The sequence below is a fragment of the Leptonotus elevatus genome, chromosome 11 (assembly GCF_054856555.1).
Source record: "Leptonotus elevatus isolate MCC_2025b chromosome 11, RoL_Lele_1.0, whole genome shotgun sequence".
Classification (NCBI taxonomy): Eukaryota; Metazoa; Chordata; class Actinopteri; order Syngnathiformes; family Syngnathidae; genus Leptonotus; species Leptonotus elevatus.
In genome coordinates, this window is record NC_141249.1 from 16,341,180 (window position 1) to 16,362,157 (window position 20,978).

General features: G+C 38.0%; 1 protein-coding gene across 1 annotated transcript; it reads right to left on the bottom strand.

The window, feature by feature from the left end:
* Window positions 1-280: 280 nt before the first annotated feature.
* shc2 (SHC (Src homology 2 domain containing) transforming protein 2) lies at window positions 281-20,173 on the bottom strand. The gene is made up of 13 exons (XM_086089476.1): window positions 17,857-20,173; window positions 12,386-12,456; window positions 9,778-9,838; window positions 9,534-9,653; window positions 9,244-9,297; window positions 9,119-9,170; window positions 8,910-9,036; window positions 6,978-7,158; window positions 5,750-5,843; window positions 4,360-4,527; window positions 3,267-3,574; window positions 2,972-3,131; window positions 281-2,121 (listed from the first exon to the last, which is right to left on the bottom strand). Exons 1-12 carry the CDS (start codon window positions 18,589-18,591, stop codon window positions 3,003-3,005), a joined length of 2,100 nt encoding a protein of 699 aa, XP_085945602.1. The 5' UTR covers window positions 18,592-20,173; the 3' UTR covers window positions 281-2,121; window positions 2,972-3,002.
* Between the last annotated feature and the right edge of the window lie 805 nt (window positions 20,174-20,978).

Here is a 20,978-nt window from a genome sequence, read left to right on the forward strand (position 1 = left end):
AGACAGCTGGGATTACTGGGAGACATGATAATACAAAAAAAAAAAATACATTCAACAATCTATCTAAGATTGTAATATTTTGGACATCATAACCAATTTTTTAAATCTGAGAACCCCCATAGGGCAAGGAAAAAAATTGTGCTACTTTCCCAAACCAGATGTTCATTGTAGTACCAAGACTGACCTGTGAGAGGCGTTATGACGCTACAAGGCATCCACAAGCCAAAAAAATACAAAGGTCACGTGTGTGTGTGACCCGCTTAACACAATTAGAGTGCCATTGTTTTCCATGACTTTTATTGTGAAGGATGTTGTAAGTGAAGCATAGACAAGAAATTCCTGAGAAAGAAAGGAAAACGAGAGTTGATAAGGCTGTTAAAGGCGGTGCATTCATTGAAACTGCAGCCAAGAGCAGCGGAAAGTCATATTAATACCTCAATAGCGGCAACACAAAACTGCCATTCAGAGATATATACGACAAAAACATGTTTTCCTGGGACAAAGAAAACATATTGTAATCCACGTTTGTATGACTTTGACCCTAAAGGGATTTAGCATCTTGAGAGCACAAACATAATGTACTGTAAAACATCATTAAGACATTATTATTATTGTTATTCATATTATATATTGACCCTAAAAGGAGCAGCTTACATTCATGTTTACAAGTACACAAGCAGAATCATTCTGATGTTTGTACAATCATTCATTGGCATTGCGGGAGAGAACAAACCGTTTGCAACAGGGACACGCACACACATTCTGTACACTAAATGCCTGTCCCTGCGTGGTTATTAAGGCACTGAAATTGGACAGGCTGTGGGAATGCGAGGAGGGGGGGGTTATTGAGGCGCTCACTGGTCAATTCATTAGGTACACATAAGAAGATCCTGTCGACGTAGTAAAGCTCAGTTTTGAGTGATACAGTTCAACAGATGCTCGTTTTATGTTTATTATTGTGGCGTACAACTGAGCTGCATCTGGATTTGATTACTTTAACAAGAATGGTGAAAATATTTAAATATCATGCTTTTACATAAAAAATTTAAAATATTAAATACATGTTTTTATATTAAATATATTCTTACTATATTTACATGATCTAATATGTATTTTTCCCTAGTACTTCCTTATTTACAACAATTATTATAATATTGAAATCACAACACCTTTTGTAGATTATTTAATAATATGATATAATTACTATTTTTTTTCCTTGATAAATTCCCTTGAATGAAAAGAACTGTCCAAATATTCGAACATAGAAATAAAATCTTAAAGACATGTATTCAATATTGTGCATTGATTTCCCCCTTTTTTCCTTTCAATATATTATCCTTCTATACTGCTTATCCTCACTGGGGTCGCTATATTTGCATTAATGATATCAAATGAACTCCTATTTTTTAAGTACTTTTGATATGACCTTATTTAACCACTAAACAATTGAATGTTAGAAACAAGTGTAGTTCTACGCCAGTGCAACCACAATAATAAACACATTATTAAATGTAAAATTTAACATTTTTATTATTTTTTCTTGGACTATACCTAATAAAGTGGTCAGTGAGTGTATGCCATGTGACAAAACACGACTCATTGAGCTCGACTGTATATCGTGACAGTCCCATCAATAGCAGGTTTGGTGCTTTTTGGTAAGCAGTCTTTTTAGTTTTGTTTCTCCATGAGGGTCACGTGACGGAATCTCATGTGATGCTCGTTTGCATCCACGTGTGCAGCTAACTGGTGAGGTAAGTGGGGCTCCAGGTGGCGGAGTGGAACTGCCACTTGCAGGTTGGCGTGGGTTCGCTTCCCCACCTGGGAGACCTTGTTTGTGTGAGTGCAAAAAACCCCGAAAAAAATTAAATAAAAATTATATTTAAAAAAAAACTGGTGAGGTAAGTCATTGCAGAGCAGGGGCAGTGACTGTACAACAGAAATGGAAGTCCTGGAGTTCCTTTGTTTAGCTGCATGCTGAGGGGACTTTTAGACAAGAACGGGGGACAGTTTGATGATATGAATAGCCAAAAAGGCAAAAACGTCTCACTTTCCTTTTGTGTCATTTGTCACATAAGTGTCCACTTGGGATAAACACCCACGTCCTCTCCTATTTGGTTTATACTGGAATAAAAAAAAGAAACAGAAATATAGGATTAGTTGAATGCTGATTTAAATCTTGGACATTGTGTGATCACTCATGCTCACTGGATGCAACATATATAGTGTATTTGAAGTTTTTAGATTGTTGGTTAAATAGAAATATGAGTTAAATGAAAATTACTGTACAAACAAACCAACCAACTTACAAAATATTTTGGTAATGTTTGTCAAATTATAAAAATTCTAATGTTTGTTAAATAAATAAAAAATATAAATATATTAAAACAATATGAAATTAATGCTGATTTAAAAAAAAAAGTCCAGTAAATAACTAAATATTTTGTGCCATTTGAACACAAAAACATTAAGGTATTATAATGCTTAACAACAATATTAAGTTATTGTTTGTTAAATGAAAAAAAACCCATATATTATCTTAACGTCAGGCAAAAATAAGGAATTATGTTACTATAAGACATTAAGTTAATCTCAATAATGTAATACAAAAAGTAAATTTTAGTTAAATACAAAAATGTTGATAAAATATGCTAATGTTGTGGAGAAAAATATGACATCTACAATAAGTGTGTCAAACAAACAAAAAAATCAAGTTAATGCTCGTAAAATACAAAAGTGTTAAGTTAATGATAGTTGAATGTGGTTCATGTTAGTTAAATACAAAAATATGACGTTAATATTAGTTAGACATGAAAAATGTTCATGCTGATGATTGGTGTACCTTATATTGAGGCCTATATAAGAAGTGAAACCAGCAAATTTCATATGAAACGAATAAAATCCTTTCCAGATATACACTCCCAAATGACCACCTCCCTTTGCTAATCCTGATCTCTTTTTGTCCCATTCTTACCGTGCCAATGCGGGGAGGTGGGCAAGATGGCTCATTGTTTCCTCCTGACCACCTGCTTGAGGTGGAGCTCGCTCTCGGCCGCCACAATAGGCAGCTCGTTCTTCAGGTGGTAGGCGATAAGGTGGCTGATGCTCTCAAATAACATGTCTTTGGTCCGGACCTTTATGTAAGGAAAGCACCCAAAAATTGTGTCACATGCCGAGGTGGGTAGAGAAAGCAAACATTTTACTTAAGAGTGCTATTATATTCGATTTGAATAATAAACGCAGGTGAACTCTTGCCGCCCTAGACTCACCACTCCCTCAGGGTCCACGAGTAGCAGATGTTTTGGCAGGCCGCAGTGCATGCCCGTCAGCACGTATTGGCCCTGGTTGGTGGTGCTTTCCCGCACAAGGAAGTCTCCGTCTCGGACCAGCAGCTTCTCGGCATCCCGCCGGCTCATGCGGCTGTGGTACCAGGCCTCCCGCCGAAGCTGCTCCTCATTGGGGGCCACCGGGGCCCGACGCCGCGGAGGGCTGGGCCACTGGTCCTCCAGTAGCTGCACGCCGTCGGCCGCGGTAGTGCCACCAGCCTCGTGCAGTTTTAGGGCGTCCTCGAAAGGCCCTGCAGGGGACCATGAGTGAGAAATAACTCGGGCGTGTCCAACTAAAATAATTTTTTTTTAAATATAATTAAAAACATTTTTAAACGGTTTACAGATTAAATCTGGAAATAAATATACTTGCCATATTTCTACAAAAATCGTAATCATTCAATCGAGTCATTAACTCATTCACTGCCATTGACGGCTCCAAACGTCAAAAATTAATTTGAACTATTTCTATTAGTTTAAAAAAAAAATCCGCTTTTGTTGAAAACCTAGAATTTTTTTATTGTATATTTAGTTTTGTACATTAAATTCGTGATTAATCGCGAGTTAACTAGTGAAGTCATGCAATTAATTACAATTAAAAACTTGAATCGCCTGACGGCCCAAATTTTTTTAACATTTTTTAATAATTTTTTTATTAATTCACTGCCGTTGACGGCTATAAACGTCTAAAATTAATTTGAAGTTTTTTGTTTAACATTTTTTTCCCACTTTTGTTAACAAGAGTATGAAAACCTAGATTTTTTTTATTGTACATTTAGAACATATAGAATTTGTGACTAATCGTGAAGTCATGTGATTAATTACAATTTAAAAAATTCGCCTCTTGCCTCTAATTTTTAATAATATATATTTTTTAATGAATTTATGTAAGTGAATGAGTTAAACATACTTCCTTGCACAAAAAATGTGGACAGGTGAGTTTTTAGCAAATCTTAAGTAGTAATTAGAATTGCCGTTGGCTTCACATTAGATAATCATTGACTGCACGCAAGTCATGTGAAATGTCGGGACTCACTCATGTCAAAGAGGTCCTTCTTGGGACTGTCGGGCCCCCTGGCCCCTCTCTGTCCATCGGGTCCCTGAGCCAGAGAATCCAAGTTTTCCAAACTCTGCGTGTTCACATACTGATGCTCCTCATAGTCTTTATTACCAGGTGGCTGGCCATCAGCGCACAGGTAACCATCTAACATTAAAAAAATATATATATATTAGGTGGTAAAACTTATATACGCTAAGGAGTTTTAAAAAATACACAGTCAATTTTGTAGAGTTAGTTTGACTCTATTAAGAGTTGGACCAAATATACTCAGTTTTAGTAGGCTAATATTTACACTTGGAAGAGAGTAAAATAAATAATTGAAAAAACAAATAAAAGTCACTCAAGGGTTGGAGAACGAACTCACGAATTTCAGTTTGGGAGACCGCCACATTACCACCTGAGATATGCCCCTCCTACTGTTTGGAGATAAGCAAACTCTTTGAGTTAGGAAGATTTCAGCTGACACGAGCGATATATACTAACAAGCAGCAGGAGCTGCGCGGCTTAGGGAGTCGATCGGCTGTCTCCCAAGCTGAAGGTCGTGAGTTCGTTCCTCAACCTTTGAGTTACTTTTATTTTTTATTTTTTTCAATTCTTTATTATACTCTCTTCCAAGTGTAAATATTACTCTAAAACTGAGTCTATTTAGTCCGACTCTAAATAGAGTCAAATTAACTCTACAGAATTTACTGTGTAAACACTATAAATGTAATATACATGTGTGCAGTACTGTATGTATTAAAAGTATAAACACACTGTCATTCAAAAGTTTGGGTTCAAGAACAGCACTGCTTTTACCACATTAACGTCAACACTTCATTTCAGGTTAATTTAATGTTTTCCTCATTGGGTGAAACTATGATTTTCTTTTAAAAAATGGGGCTATTTTTTAGCGGTAGTGTGTGATCGATGTTGTATCATTCATCATCATTGGATTAATCATATCATCAGGAACCTCTGGAGTAAATTGGCTGCACTGAGAGAAAAGGGGGTGAAAAAATTGCACTTTTTTTTAAATTAAATTATTTGCTTTAAAAAAAGAGTTTAAAATATTCGATTTTGTACCACTTGGTGTGGATTCTTTACAAAAATTATATATTGAAGCCTAAAATTGGTCAAAAGGTCAAAACGTTCAAGGGGGGCTAATACTTACGCAAGCTGTTGTAGCTAGATTATATATTGCTGAATCTGAACAGTCATGATTTTTTTTTACAAATTTGTTAAAAATAAATAAATGAATTAATTAAAAAATAAATAAATAGAATAAAATGTATAGAATGGATGTTTGTTTTTGTTTTTATAACAAATGTAATAAATTATTATTTTCAGGTGTCCATGTTCCTCATGTGGCCACCGAGTGTCTCACCTGAGCCGCTGCTTGCATCCGCTTCCCAATGAAGTTCGTAGCAGAGCTGACTTGCATGATGAGCTGCTTGCTCCCTTTTCGCTGGTGAGCCCATCTACACGCAAACGCGCGCTCACAGTCAAACTTTTCAAAAACAAGCCATCCATCCTTAATAATGCATGAACATCTCTCTCATCACCGCCACCGCGCATAATGTAGTTTGGAGGCACTCTATTTGAAACCCAAGCCACAGCACGTTAGCATCTTCTCCCTCTCGCCCGGGGTCAGCGGATCAAGTGAGTCATATTTGTCTTTGGGCAATTAAGGTGCGGCAACATCACAGGCTGTGAGTGAAGTGGAGGGAGTGTGTTTGTTTTTGAAACTCAGCGGCCTTCAACTGAATAGTATCACTTTGAGAGTTTTTTTTTATTTTGATCTTGTGTTTTGGTTACTTGAGTTCAGTGAATCCCAACCACTGCGCCACGGTACGTTGGTATGTCATTTAAGATGATCAGTTCTGCTTTGGGAAATTGTTATTTCTGTGTTTGCTAATAATTAGGGGTGTCAAAATTAGTGTGTTAATTTAAAGATCCTTTAATGCCATTATTATTTTTTTTTTAATGTGCGATTAATGACCGCCCCTTACTTGGAAAGCTTGTACTGGAGAAATAGTAGTCATAAATTTAATAATAATGCATAAACGAGTGGAGACTGGGGTCAAGTTGTATTTTACAATTTAAAAAATGTGCAGAATTTCACAAGCCACTTCATGGAAAGAAAAATGCACCGAGCTGTCACCAATGTCTTACAAATGCAATTATGCCACCTAGTGGCAGTGAAAATGACCTCAACACAAATCAATGCCACACTAATTTTTTACAGTTTCATTATTATGAAATTACTGTATCCATGACTAAAAGATGCAACAAGTACAGCAACAAGAGTATGAAATTGAGAAAAAAAAATTTTTAGGACAGATATAAAATTTGTGATTAATCATGAGTTAACTATTGAAGTCATGCGATTAATTACGATTAACATTTTTAAATTTAAATCGCCTGACACCCCTACTAAAAATGCATCTTTATAAACATAAAATGTTATGTTACAACGTCTTTCAAAAATAATGGCTCATATTTTGAAAGTCCTCTTACCTAACAATTTACTCACTCATGATCCAAACAACTATTTTGAGTCAAAGCTCCAGTCCACCTGTCCCCATGCATTCCCAATGCCCACTATCAATCACCTGTTGTGCTGCCCTGCTTTGTGGCTGTGTGAGGATGTGAGCGAGCTGAGAATTACTGGGCCGCAACCTGGAGTCCACCACCCCGCCGACAGGAGGCTCCTTGCCCGGGATGCTGTTGTAGTAGTCGTGTTCGGAGAAGTCGTCATCCTCCCCCCACACCGGCTCCTCCGTCCTGATGGACCTGAGGAAACAAATGGCGCGTTAATTAACATCCACGGGCAGAACACAACCGATTGGATACGCTCTATTTTAATATCACTCGGTCCAGCCTTAAGTCGAGTTGCCATTTGATATTTATTTAGCTTTTTGTTTTTTTACGGCGGTGGCAAAGTTTGGTCCGCAGTGCGCATACATACCTCCAGTCTTTAATGTGGCCCGACAATCATTTACATTGTTGCATTAATTAAATTTTGGGTTAATCGAAATGTTTCAATATTTCTTTGTTTTGTTATTTTTATAATCTAATAAAAAAAAAAGTTTTTTTAAATTCTACATCCTAATATTAAAAGTAAAATAAACGACTTTGTACTAGGCATATATCTATTTTGTTAAATAATTGGTTAATTAATTATAAGTAAATGCATTATACAATAAATTATCCATATTATTATTATTATTAGTAGTAGTATTATTATTACATTACTACTTATCTCATTAAATAATTGGAGTGCTCATCTAAATACTGTATCGCAAGTACTGTATTTTTTGGGCTATAAATCGCTTCAGATTAAATCGCAACAGTTTTTGTTTTTGTTTTTATTAAATTAAAAATGACATTTTAACTCTATTGCCTTCTCTGTTTTCAAAGTCAAATGTGGCCCTTAAGGCATAAAGTGGTTGGTCCATCCTCCTGCTTAATAAGGTTCTATCAATAGTGCCAATAATGACGACGATGTAGGCGTTCAATTGGATTAAACCGATCACGCGTCCTCTCCACATCCGAATGTGATTCTATTTAGGTCTGCCGAACATTTATAAGGACTAGTGTGTGTGTGTGTGTGTGTGTGTGTGTGTGTGGTCTTGTTTTTGTACATAGTGGGGCCAACATTTCGGGATTTTACTGAGTTTTGGGGCCCACCCGTACATGTGGGGTCATTTTGCTGGGCCCCACAAGTTTAGATCTCTTTTTGAGGGTCAAGACTTGGTTTTAGAGTTTAGGTTTGAATCGGGTTATGGTCAAGGTTAGGGTAAGGAATAGGGGTAGGCAAACATTTTTGACGGTTGGGGTTAAGGGAAGGGACTAGGAAATGCATTATGTCAATGAGATGGCCCCACAAAGATAGTAAAACAAACTTGTGTGTGTTACAATGGGAATGGGAATAAGTCGTCCTTACATTAGCAGTTTTTTTATGTTTTTTTCTCATATGTTCCATTGTCAAAAGCAGTTTCCCAAACAGGAAGTCTGCCATTTTGGTTTGAAAGAAGCTGTGTTTAGAATGAATTCATTCAAACTCATGCTAAATAGTTGCCAGCACACACCTGGCACCATTTAAAATGCTCCTAAATTACCCCAAATAAAGTTCAGCTCGCATTTTACAGTAAAAGAAATGGTCGGCAAAGAGATTCGAGAGATCTCAATGTTCAAAGGTGTCAGAAGGGTACAAAATAAATTCCAAGGCATTAAATATACCATGGAACACAGTGAAGATAGTCATCATCAAGCAGAGAAATATGGCAAAACAGTGACATTAACCAAAACTGGGCCCACTAAGATTGAGGAAAAGATGAGAAGAGAAGAAAACTGGTCAAGGAAGCTGCCAAGAAGCAAAGAGTCTATTTATAGCAAGTACTGTATATGTGACAACAATCTCCTATTTTCTTCTTACAATATGTCTGTATATGCGGAGGAAATTATGAAAAGTTTTGCTAGAAAGCAAAAAATGGTGTGGAAAAACCTACTAGAACATCTGAGCTTTAAATGGTGGCGGTTACCTGTCCAAAGAGGTCAGCGTCTTGGGCGGACTGTGCAGATACTGTTTGAACTGCAGTTCGAAGGCTTGGCCGATGGTACTGATGACGCCCTGGGCCAAACCGTCCGAGCACTCCAGAATGTGACACGCTGACAGAGAGGGACGACACAAGCCCATCGGCCCGCTGTGAGTTTAAAAGTCACAAATGTGAGCTTCTTGTGGACACGCTACCTCTCTGATTCACTGGGTCTTTTGCCACGTATGCAACATAGTCGGGCGTGTCCTGTAAAGATAATATAGAAAGGCTTGAAGGGAAAGATGGATTGGAGAAAATTGCCACCAATTACTTGACTCACTGTGTCTCCACCAGATGCGAACGAGATGGACTGCATGGGGTGGTGTGCTAACATCTGGAAGATAATCAGAAAAAAAGGGTTCAAAATAATAATAATAAAAAAAATAATAATAATAAAGAGCAATGATGATGACATTTCCGAATGAACAATACTGAGCTCTTTATAAAAAAAAAAAGAAAAGAAGAAAAAAAAAAGGGTTCACATTTTTTTTTTCTTATTATTTTTACATTTTGAGTTCCGTCACTATACGTCACTATCAGACAGATGAACAAAGATGCAACATGATGTACCTGTCGCGTGGTAGGAATGAGCAGTCCCAGACCGTCAATGGAAATATTGACAGCGATGCTCATGCCGGCAAAACGCAGGTTGCTCTTTCCCATGATGGATTGGAGAGCTTTGTTCACAGCCTAAATAATGACAATGAGCTGAACTCCAGCTAAGAGATGTCATGTGTCACCAACGTGACTCTTATATACAATATGCAAAATATGGTCATTAGGATGGATGGAGGAGGAGAAATTCACGACTGACCTTCTTTCTCCATGCACTTTTTCCACCTGGCACGGCGTCACATAGCCTGTTGATGGCCTCCCTAATTAGTGGAATGAAGAAAGGTCAGAGTTCAAGTTATCCGACTGATGAGATCCACCAATCAATCAATGTCAGATCTGATGGAGATTGATGCCTGCTGGTCATTTAATTAGGGACAATTTTGCACCGTCAAATGATACCTCCAAAATGTTTACCTTTTAAAAATTGTAAAGCAAAGTCTTGATGTATTTGTTAAACATTTTAAGTTTCGTGGAACAGAAGTAGATTTTGGAGAAACTAAATTGATGTCAATATTTATTTTTAAAAAGTCAAAAATTAGATTTATTTGTAAAAAATATTTTACAATTTGTTTTTATTTATAATTTTCCCAAAAATATAAATATATAATAATATAAGGTAATTAATCTTAATAAATATATTATTATGAAACTAATAATAATATAAATTGTATATAATTTTAACATTTAATCGACTTGAATTTGGTTTATTAAAACATTGCAATTGCATTTTTTTTAAATACTTTAAAGAAAAAATAATTGCATTAAAAATGAAAGACATTTTTAAACAATTTAAAATATTTTCTATTAAAAATGTAAAAGATCAGATTGATTTGTTAAAATATATTTTAAAGTCACATTTTTAAATGTTTATCAAAAATTACAAACAATAGATTTTAAAATACTTTCAATACTTTTCAATTCAATTCAAATTTGAATTGTTCTTATTCTATTATTTTTTGTAATATATTTTAATAATTTATGTGACAAGAAATTTAAAAATATTTTTTTTTCTACAAATAGATTGGACTAATATACTTTTACCAAGTTAAATGGGTTTTTTTATGGTACAAATTTATGAATATATTTTATATTGTGGTTCTATTTAAATTATGGATGGATGGCTGGATACATATATACATTGCAAAATAACTGTTTGGATTTTGCAAGTGTACCTAATGACATTATAATAACAACTAAAGCCCCACATAGCGATGAAAAGATCTGATTTCATCACGCACTAACTGAACAATGCTTTTTTATGTCCGTTTTATTTATTTTATTTTTTTACAACCTGTTAAACAGCCAAATGATGAAAATATCAAGTGTGAATTAGCTGTGACATTTTCCACATTTCCAAGGAAGACTGTCACAGAGAGCCTCCCAGGAATGACGAGCAAATGGACGTTTGAGTCTGTGTCAGGTGGTGGGAGGGAAACAGGCGCTCATTGCCTCACTGTCATGGGACGCCAGGGACAGCAGTCAAGAACCCGGCGGCCCCTATCGAGTGGCTCGTAAATATTTAAAAAGAAGCAGCAGTCCCAAGCTTTGTCTTTAGTAAAGGTCTCAGGCCTCTTCTTTCTTTCCTTACACAACAACGCTGAATGATTCATGCTGGTGAGGGCAGCCATTGTTGTTGTTGTTTTGGTGCACACTCAGGCCCATAAGATGCCGAGTGTTGCTGTTTAACACCACCGACAAAGACGCCAATGTCAGATGGCGACGTCCTGTATAATCAACTACATTCTTGACATTGACGTCACAATTTGTGCTGCGCAAAATCGGCCGCATTGATTGTATGATTCTCAAGTTTGAATCAGAGTTCTTGTAGGCTGGACATTTTTAGACGTGTGGTATTGGTTAGGGTTGGGTTTGAAAATTAGGGATTAAGGTTAGTAGTTGGGTTTGGAATTGATGGTTAGTGCTTAGAAGTGGCAAATCCAGGTCCAGAAAGTAAAAACCCTGCCACAGTTTGGCTTTAGCCCCTTGTGCTAGCTAGCGAGCTCGCTAGCTAGCTCCCCAGGTGCTCGGGAGCTCGCAAGCGAGCACAAGGGGCTAAAGCCAAACTGTGGCAGGGTTTTTACTTTCTGGACCTGGATTTGCCACCTCTTCTGGTTCTAAGGTTAGCTGTTAGGGTTAAGGTAAAGTGGTAAGGGTTGTTAATGTTAACTTTTGTTTCCACATATTGTTATGTTTTGTTGTTTGGTCCATCTTATCCCCTCCCTTGGATAACTTCCACCCTCCAACATTATCCAGCGGGTTCAACGGGGGACCGCTGCAGCTTTCCACAGTAATTAGTGAACATCATCAATAATAGATCCCAACCCCCTTTATCACTCCATCACTGCTATCCCCCACACCCCCCTCCCCCACCCTCACTTTAGCCTAGCAGGCTCATATTACTGTCAATCGATTGAGAGAGGGAGAGAAAGAGAGATGAGGGTGGGAGAAAGTGAAGGAGGTGGAAAGGGGGGCGGGAGTGCTTCTCCTAAGAGGCCTGCTGTATACAACAATAACATCACGTGTGTGTCGGGCCCAAAAACACAACAGCTTCTTGTGCCATTGTGTATCCTGTGACCTGACTTCGGACAGTAAAATGCGTTTGAAACATTCCGTTTATTCTTAAAAGAAACAGCTCCGAAAAAACGTCTTGTGGTAGCGGGTTAGTGTCTAGTAGAGCCGTCAAAAATTTTTAACATCTGAACACAAAATCCTGAAATCCACACCAAACCCCTTGTTCTCTAATTGTCCATCCAGACACATCGTGGGGGTGTCATGACATATAGTGATTGAGTTTGTGAGCATCTTACCTCGTCACCTGAGTGCGTGTATTGAAATCCAGGGATCGCATTGACTTCAGCACTTCAATGCAGCCCATGTACTGCACACACAAACCAAAGAACAAAAACAGTCATCATGTGTGAATACAATTAGGCCATTCACAAACACAGTTACACAATAAGGGTAGGTTGGGGTTTCTTCTAGATTCAAAAGAAAAACATTGCATAATGCAATGCTGTCATCCCAGAGTCTATTTCCAACCTTGCATGGTCTGAGATCCACGAATAGTGCCTCATCCACATGAGTAGCATCCTAATGGACGGCAGGCTGAGGTGCTAATGGCACCTTGACTGGATTAGAAGCACTAAAAGCTGCCAGGCACGGACAAACTGTAGCATCTCGTGTCTCTGCTGGGAGTCGATTTGTGTCAGCGTGCGTCAGGATTTAACCTATTAATGTGCATAAAGATGCTAGAAAGCAGAGATTCCAAACCACTGGATTGCTCCAAAAATGATTAGTTTCCTACCAATAATGTAGTGCATTTATTTAATGATGATATTGTGTTAATTTGTTAGGATGATTTTTGTTATAAGTAAAAAAATAAATAAATAAATAAAGTTTTCTGGTGTTCTTTTTTTTTTTTGTTGTTGAGGGACATTTTCCAACATCTGTAAAGAAAAAAAAATCTGCAGTTGATGCAAGTTGTGTAATCATCAGAGAGAAATCAAATCCCAAAGGTGGAAGAAGAAAAAAAGAATGTCGAAGATTCATGTGTTTTTTTCCCATAACCAAGGGGTAGAGAAAAAATTATTAAAATGGTTTGTGGGGGAAAAAAATATCATAGATTTTGATTTTAGGCCGTATCGCCAAGCGTAAGCGTTAGAGGGCTTTTCCACGAAATCTGACATTATTTCATCATCTAATATCATTCACAATTTAACACCATGTGTAAAAAATAAGCAAGATTGTGATTTTCGGGGAAAAGTCAATAAAAATACATTTGGTGGATTTGGAAATGTCACCATTCAATTCAATTCAAAGAGGAAAAACAGCATAGTGAATTAAATTTTACGGTAAAACATGTCCATTTTGTTGTTTTTGATGAATTCATCTTTTTTTTTTTTTCATTTGTGTAGGGCATGTAGTCTAGAGTCAGATATTAATATTACTAGGGCTTAACAACAATAATGCAAACAAACTTTACAAATTGTTTATCTATCACATGAACTACTGTACTGTAAAATATCTGCAGCCGTCCTAACCATGCATATGCATGATTGTGTTAATCCAAGATGGGGGAAATCGAGAGAGACCTTTGAGCCCGACTGCTTAATGAGCCTCGTAACGAAATTTGAAGATGGGGGAAGTCTTCCATCAGGCAAATTGACTCTTTTTTTTCTCCTCCCCACTTCTTCATTGAATGCCTCCATTGTTACACACACGCATGTGTATACACACACATCTGCTGATACAACACATCCCGCCTTCCAGCCGGCCTATCTGCCCCCCCCCCCCCCCCCCCCATCTCTTTGACTGCAGGGACTGTGACTTTCCAAGAAGTATTCCTCGGAAATTCAATAATAAACTGTCATCTTCTTTCGTTTTTGCCATCTCTTATGAATGTTATTGTGCGGTTGTTTCTTTTATAACCACAAGAGAATTTTTCTGAGTTTGAAATTGTCTGCAGTAATGTTATGCTATAGTCATAAAACACATATCTGCTCAATTGTTTAACCTTTATGAAAATGGAAAAGTTGGCTGCTGCCAAGGAGTATTAAGGCCATATCGTACAGAAACACATATTTTATTTAAAAAAATGTTTGAATCAAAAGGTTTAATTTACTTTTTCTTTTCTTAAGAATAAAGTCAAACAAAAAGTGGTAATCGAACAGGAATGAATTAGCAAAATGTGTTTTGTGGTTTTCAAGGAATTTGTATCTTGGGAAAAATGCCAATTTATTCATACATATATATTACATTTTTTACCCTTATTTTTTTAATTCTTAAATTAAATGTAAATAAGACAGGTGAAAAAACTTTTTTTTCTTTAAATGATAATATTACTTTAATCTTTTCATATTGATGAACTACAACTTTATTTTATTTTTTTAACATAACACTTTGTAAAAAAAAAAAATTAAATTATTATTATATAATATAATTAAATCTAAATATTTATAATTATAATTATTATAATTTATAAGTAATATAATTATATAAATATAAAAAAAATTAAATATTGGTGAATTTTTGTCTAAATAAGATTCTTGAAAAAAAACCTTACTTTTTTGTGAACAATACAACTTTTCATCCTGGAAAAAATAAAGCTAGTTTATTCCATTAAAAATAAATATAATGACTTTTCTTCTTAGACTCCTAGCTCGAAAAAAAAAAAGACATTTATGTCAAAGAATACTTTTTTTAAGACTCAAAAATACATTTGGTTATTTAAGAAAATGCTAGTATTCTAGTAACCTTATTTCTTGAAGAATAATTTCAAGATGACAAGATTTACAGTAATATTAACAAAGCACACCGTTGGTGTCAGGTTCCACGAGGAGAAGAAAAACAACAAAAAAGAGAGAGAAAAGGAAAAAACAAAAACATAAACATAAAGTCCAATTCTGCCTGAAAGGGAGTGGGAAGAAGAAAATGTATTTGATCCCACCCCCATCTCCCATTCAAAATTTCAAGCTACTAACTTTAAGACTCAATAATAAACAAGTACCCAGAGAGCAATAAATATTAAATAACTAAAGGAAAAAATTAATTGAGAATACAAATGATTTAGCGTGGTGGCATTACCATAAGAAACAATAAGTGTTACGATTTTAACAACACAAATACACAAATGTAGGAAGTAAATATAGCACTGGGAGGACAGCATATACCAGCAATGGTAATCCACGATATGGCGACAATGGACAGAAAGCACTGATGTCATCTTAACACAAAGTATTCTCAACCAGTTTAAATAACAGTTTAAAACATATCATAATGGGAAAAAAAAGGATTGTATTTTGTTACATCAGACTCTTTTTAACTCTAAAAAATTTGACTTTTCACATTTTTAGGTGGCTTTTTTTTATTTTTTCATTAAAAAATACTTTACTCTGATAGCATTTAAATGTTTCCGTTTCTGTGTAGCCTTATCTCTCCTTTGTAGACTACAAGTACCTACACTAATATGAATGCCCCACCTCAAATAAACACCACGTACGAAGGGGAAAAAAACAGGTGGTAAAAGGGTCTGACTGATACCACTGTATTATTTATAGAAAACTTACAATAATACGTTACATTGAGAGCTCGCTCGCTCGCTTCTGTGCACTGCGAAGAGCGCAGTAATCACGTGAGGGCATCACTTTCGAATAACGCCTGCGTCTTTCCCCCCGGTGGACGAGTGCGTATGGGTGTGACTGTGTTTGGGTGGAGAGCGTACGCTCTTCATAAATGGCCGAGCACAGCAGAAATCCAATGTCGCGTTGACACTAATATATGCAGAGAGCGCCCATAATGCATGGATCTACATGTGCTTTGCACCTAAAAGTGTGTCCATCAAATCGAGTGAAGCGCCATCATACTGATTGCAGAAGGACGCCCCCCCAACCAACCCCCCCCCCCCCCCCTCCCTCGGCGTTCCGACCTCCGTCCTGGACGTCACATGACGCCAGTGACTGTGATTAAATGTAATTGAATATAGGAATGAATGGTGCCTGGGTAATGCCATTAGAGTCAGGAGTCCCCGCCTGGTCTCATGGGGAGACGTGAGGGGGGGGGGGGGGGGGCGACAGGGTGGGGGGCGTGTGCAGAGGTGAGGGGTTGATGGGACAATGGAGACGTCAGGCTGTATAGCAGCTTAGCGTAGCCGTAGCCCCTTTCACACACTTGTCCTGGGTTTTTGAGAGAGATCATGAGATGTACCTCAGGAAGTTATCTCATTTCTCGCTTCATTGGTCCAAAAAATCTTGTAAATTTGTTCATCGAGCTATGCTAACGAGGTATAGTGACAGGTAGAAAAGGCTCTTCCACTAGATATAGTACCCTGTCTGATTGCCCTTTTAAAGATCCTGTTTTCCACACATGAATGTCAACAAATCCCGAGCACCACTCCCACAAGGTCCAAGTGAGGCGATCAAAGTGAGCGTTTGTAGAGGGTGTCGAGCATTTTGTTGATAATGTGATGCATGGCAACCACGCTAAACACCACGCTGGGAAGGTGCTCGGACGCCAAGTCATCAATCTGAGTGAAAGATGTGTTCCCGAGCTCAGCCACATGCTCTGCATAATAAGATGGCAGACATGTTGTGTTTTTTTCTGTCTTTCTTATTTCTTGAGGATCAACTACAACATCATCTTGTTTTCTAGTCTTGCTTCTGTGACCATGTGAACTATGAAACTCTTGTTTTATTTTGGTGTCTCGTTTTGTTTCCCTGACTGTTCTGGGTGTAAGATGTACGATTTCACGCTAATACTAATAACTTTTTGTTTTGGCCTATTTTCTTTGATCTTTTTTCGTGTTAAAGCGGTGACCCCTCTTCCATTTTTCTGCATGTGGCCTGTAGTAGAAAAAGTTTGGATGTCCCTGCTCTAAACTGCCTATATGTGACTGTGAGTGGTCTGGCAAGCAGTCCAGGGTGTCCCCCGTCTTCCTCCCAGTCAAGTCAACTTCATTTATATAGTGACGAATCATTATTATGTGATTATTCATTTCAGCCCAAATTAGTTGGGCTAAATGAATAATCTAAAAACTTGGGCCGATTTTGGGTTATTTTGGACCCAACTGTTTTTAGTGTGCACTATAAACATCTTGGGTTTTAGGATTGATTTAACCCAAAAGATTTGGGTCAAATAAATAGCCCACAAAACAACTGGATTTTTTGGGTTGTGGGTTTTGGCTGTAAATTTTTACCCAAATTTTTGGCCTAAATGAATAATCCAAAAAGTTGAGTTGGCCCCTTTTGATCCATGTTGGGTTATTTTTGACCGAACTGTTTTTAGAGTGCACTCTAAACGTTTAGGGTTATTTATTTAACCCAACAATTTGGATCAAATGAATAACCCACAAAACATGTTAAAAACATGGGTTAGAGTTAGACTGTTTTTTTTAACCCAATTTTTGGGCTAAATCAATAAGCCAAAAAAATGGGTCAGCCTTTTTTTGACCCATATTGAGTTATTAGAGTGCACTTTTTTGATTATTTATTTAACTCCAAAATTGGGGTCAAATGAATAACCTAGAAAACATGCTTATTTTGGGTTAAAGGTTGACTTATTTTATTTTTTGGGGGGGTTAAATGAGTAATGAGTAATTGATATTGTATTTTGGACCAATGTTGGGTTATTTTTTACTGTTTTTAGAGTGTAATAGTCCTATATGATGACAGCAACGACGTTAAAGTCTCTGAGCCACCTGCTGCCCTCTTCACAAAAGCTATAGAAAATAGATGGATGGATGAATTTTCAAACAGAAGTGAATTCAAAGTGAATCTGAACTCACCCTGACGATGTAAGAGGCTCCCGGTCCTGCGATCTTCTTATCCGGGTGCAACCATCCTTGAGAAGGTTTGTGGATGAAGCTGCCCTTCTGGTTGAAATCGTCCCCGCTGTGCCACATGCCCTCCACCCTCGTCCTGCGACTCATTCCCGATCTGGATCCTCCTCCGCCAGACCCCCCGGGGCTCGCCGTGACCTCCCCGAACCCGTGTCCAGACTGCGCCGCCACTCTCTGCCCGCGAATGGCCTGCAGAGAGCACGGGGTGACACACACCGGGTCACAGGAGTTGAGCACGGCTGCCAAACTGGCCACGGGGCCGCTGGCCATGGACGCCACGCTGTGCCTGTGCGATGAAGATGAGGAGGAGGAGGAGGAAGGGGACCCTTGGTGGCCGGCTTTGCTTGAGTCCTTACTGGAGCTGGAACTGGAGCTGGAGTTGGACGGGCTTCGGCTGAGCAAGGAGTTGGAGAACTTCCACTGCGGCATCTTGGGGATGAGCATGCAGAAGGTGGTGGCGCCGTCCTGCTCCCCATCCAGGCAGGGCGAGTCGGCCAGAGCCGCAGCCCCGGAGGACCTGGCGGCGGAGTCCAGGGGAGGCAGGGGGAGGCCGGGGGCCGAGGTGGGGACCACCGGAGTGGCCACGACTTTGCCGCTCATGGCTAAGCTCTGCATCAGGTCATCGGAGGAGGACGTCACAGACTCGTTGCGAAAGCGGTCATACTTTGGCTTCAGGAGCATGCCCGGAGGATCCACCTGAAGAAGCTCAGTGTTGGGGATGGGGAGGGAGAGGGGGGATAGGGGAGGGAGGGAGGGGGGTGATACAAAGAATCTTCCAGGCGGAGACTTCTTATATCCAAGTAGATGGGAGTGATCTCGTTCCGCGCACAGGCTGCGCCGTTGTCATGCCGCTCCTTGCACCTCCTGTGTGTGTGTGAGCAGCAGTCCTCCTAACTCATACACTGCCTTGGGCCGGCTCGCTTGAATTGCATCGGGTGCTCGCCCTCGCTCGCTCCCTCCCTCCCTCCCTCCCTCCCTCTCTTACTGCGGATGATGTCATTGGCTCTTTTCGCCCTGCCCTGCCCATGCTCTTTGACAGCATTAGCTAATCACATCTGTCCCTTTGCCACACGCACGCGCACACACACATTTATCTTTGTATCTTAGTGGGGACATCTCATTGACATAATGCATTTCCTAGCCCCTTACCCTAACTGGTTGCTTAACCCTAACCTTAACCCTAAACAAAATCCAATTCAAACCTAAACTCTAAAACCAAGTCTTAACCCTCAAAAAGAGGTCTGAACTTGTGGGGCCCACCAAAATGTCCCCACAAGGACAGGTCGGTCCCTACAATGGTAGTTAAACCGGAAATATGGGCTTCATAATGTAACAAAAAACACATTCGCACGCACTCACTTACTTTCACACACTAATCCTTTCACTCACTCACTCACTCACTCACTCACTCACTCACTCACTCACTCACTCACTCACTCCCATCTGATTTTATAGTATCAAATATTTTTATTTTCTATCAGACAAAGATTAGTTACAAGGCCTCTCATCATTTCAATTGTTTTAATCGATCCGCACCCTTAATTTGTCTTATTTTGCTTATTTGCATTTACACTGTAACAAATTTCTGTAAAATCTACTGTAAAAAATTACAGCATTCATTTTCTTGTTTTTTTTAATTTTACAGTATTTAACTGTATACAGCAATGCATTATAAGTAAAACAAAGTGCATTATGGGTAAAAGCAAAGTACAGTAATTTGCTGTATAATCAGCGGTAAAATACGACATTAAATTAGATTGTTGGATTTTGGGTAGGTAGGCTATTTTTACTTATTTTTTCGTATTGTCTGGCAACTATTTTGCCAGTTATTTCTTGTAAATTCTACAGTCAATTTGTTACAGTGCGTGTAAATGAAGCATTAATAGAACACGCTGGAGTACAGAACGCAGGAAAATGTAATCCAACTTAAATTTATATTATTAAGTGTTCCAGTGGATCCCAGAGCTGCGAGTCTTGACTAGATTTAGATTTGTATGTTCAGGAATCACACAGTTAAACTTGTAGCTAGCGAGAAGTGTAAAAAAAAAAAACAACATCTGATGAAATATAAATTTGAATGATACAAGCATGCAAAATAAACCAATATCCACTCATTTGCATTGCATATGTCGCACAAACAATTTTCATGTACACTGTTATATCACGATGAAGTCAAATGACCTTTTCTATAATAGTGTCAAATAGGACCATCATCCTCTCTCAATTCAACTCTGAATAAAATCGAAATGACATCATTGCATTCAAATCTTACCTTTTCATGTGAAGTTCTGTGGAAAACGAGGGAGGGGAGTCACATCCAGTTAACTTTGATCCAAAATCAGCTTAAAGAAAGACCAAGCTAATATTAGCAGGTCACATTAGAACAAATCATGCACATGCAAAAAAAACAAAAAACAAAAAAACAGCTTCCCCACCCTCCCTAAAACAGCCAATCACAAGTTTGTTTGTCTCACTGTGGAAGAAGTTACTAATAAACCAGATGGAATCAATAGATGTTGACTGTTGAGCGATGACACTTGCTTTTTGCCTTATGAATGAGAACATAACAAAGAAAATCCACTTATAATATAATAAAAAAAGGGTGTTAATAAACATGACTAAACGAGAAGAGTTTAATAAGTCACCTCCTCACTGTGATACTTTGCATGCACAAATCCAGCTGTGAATACAGCAAAGCTCATTAGAGGCCTATTAACGTCACTCACCACGGTATAAACAACTTGAAGAGTGTGGAGTACAAGCACAAGGCTGAACAATGCTCACGCTGAGAAATTTTAAAAATAAAAACATTTTAAAAAAATTATCAATGACATCCCAGGCCATTTTTTGCCATTTTTCGCCAAGTCGTTTTGGCTGTTTAAGAAATATAATTTCAATTTTCATTTTCAAAATGTTTTTAACTCATTCACTGCCATTGACGGCTATAGACGTCAAAAATCCGTTTTAACTATTTCTATTAGTTTTCCACTTTTATTAAGAGTATGAAAACCTAAAAAAACCTAAACAAATTTATTGTACATTTAGAACAGATATAAAATTTGTGATTA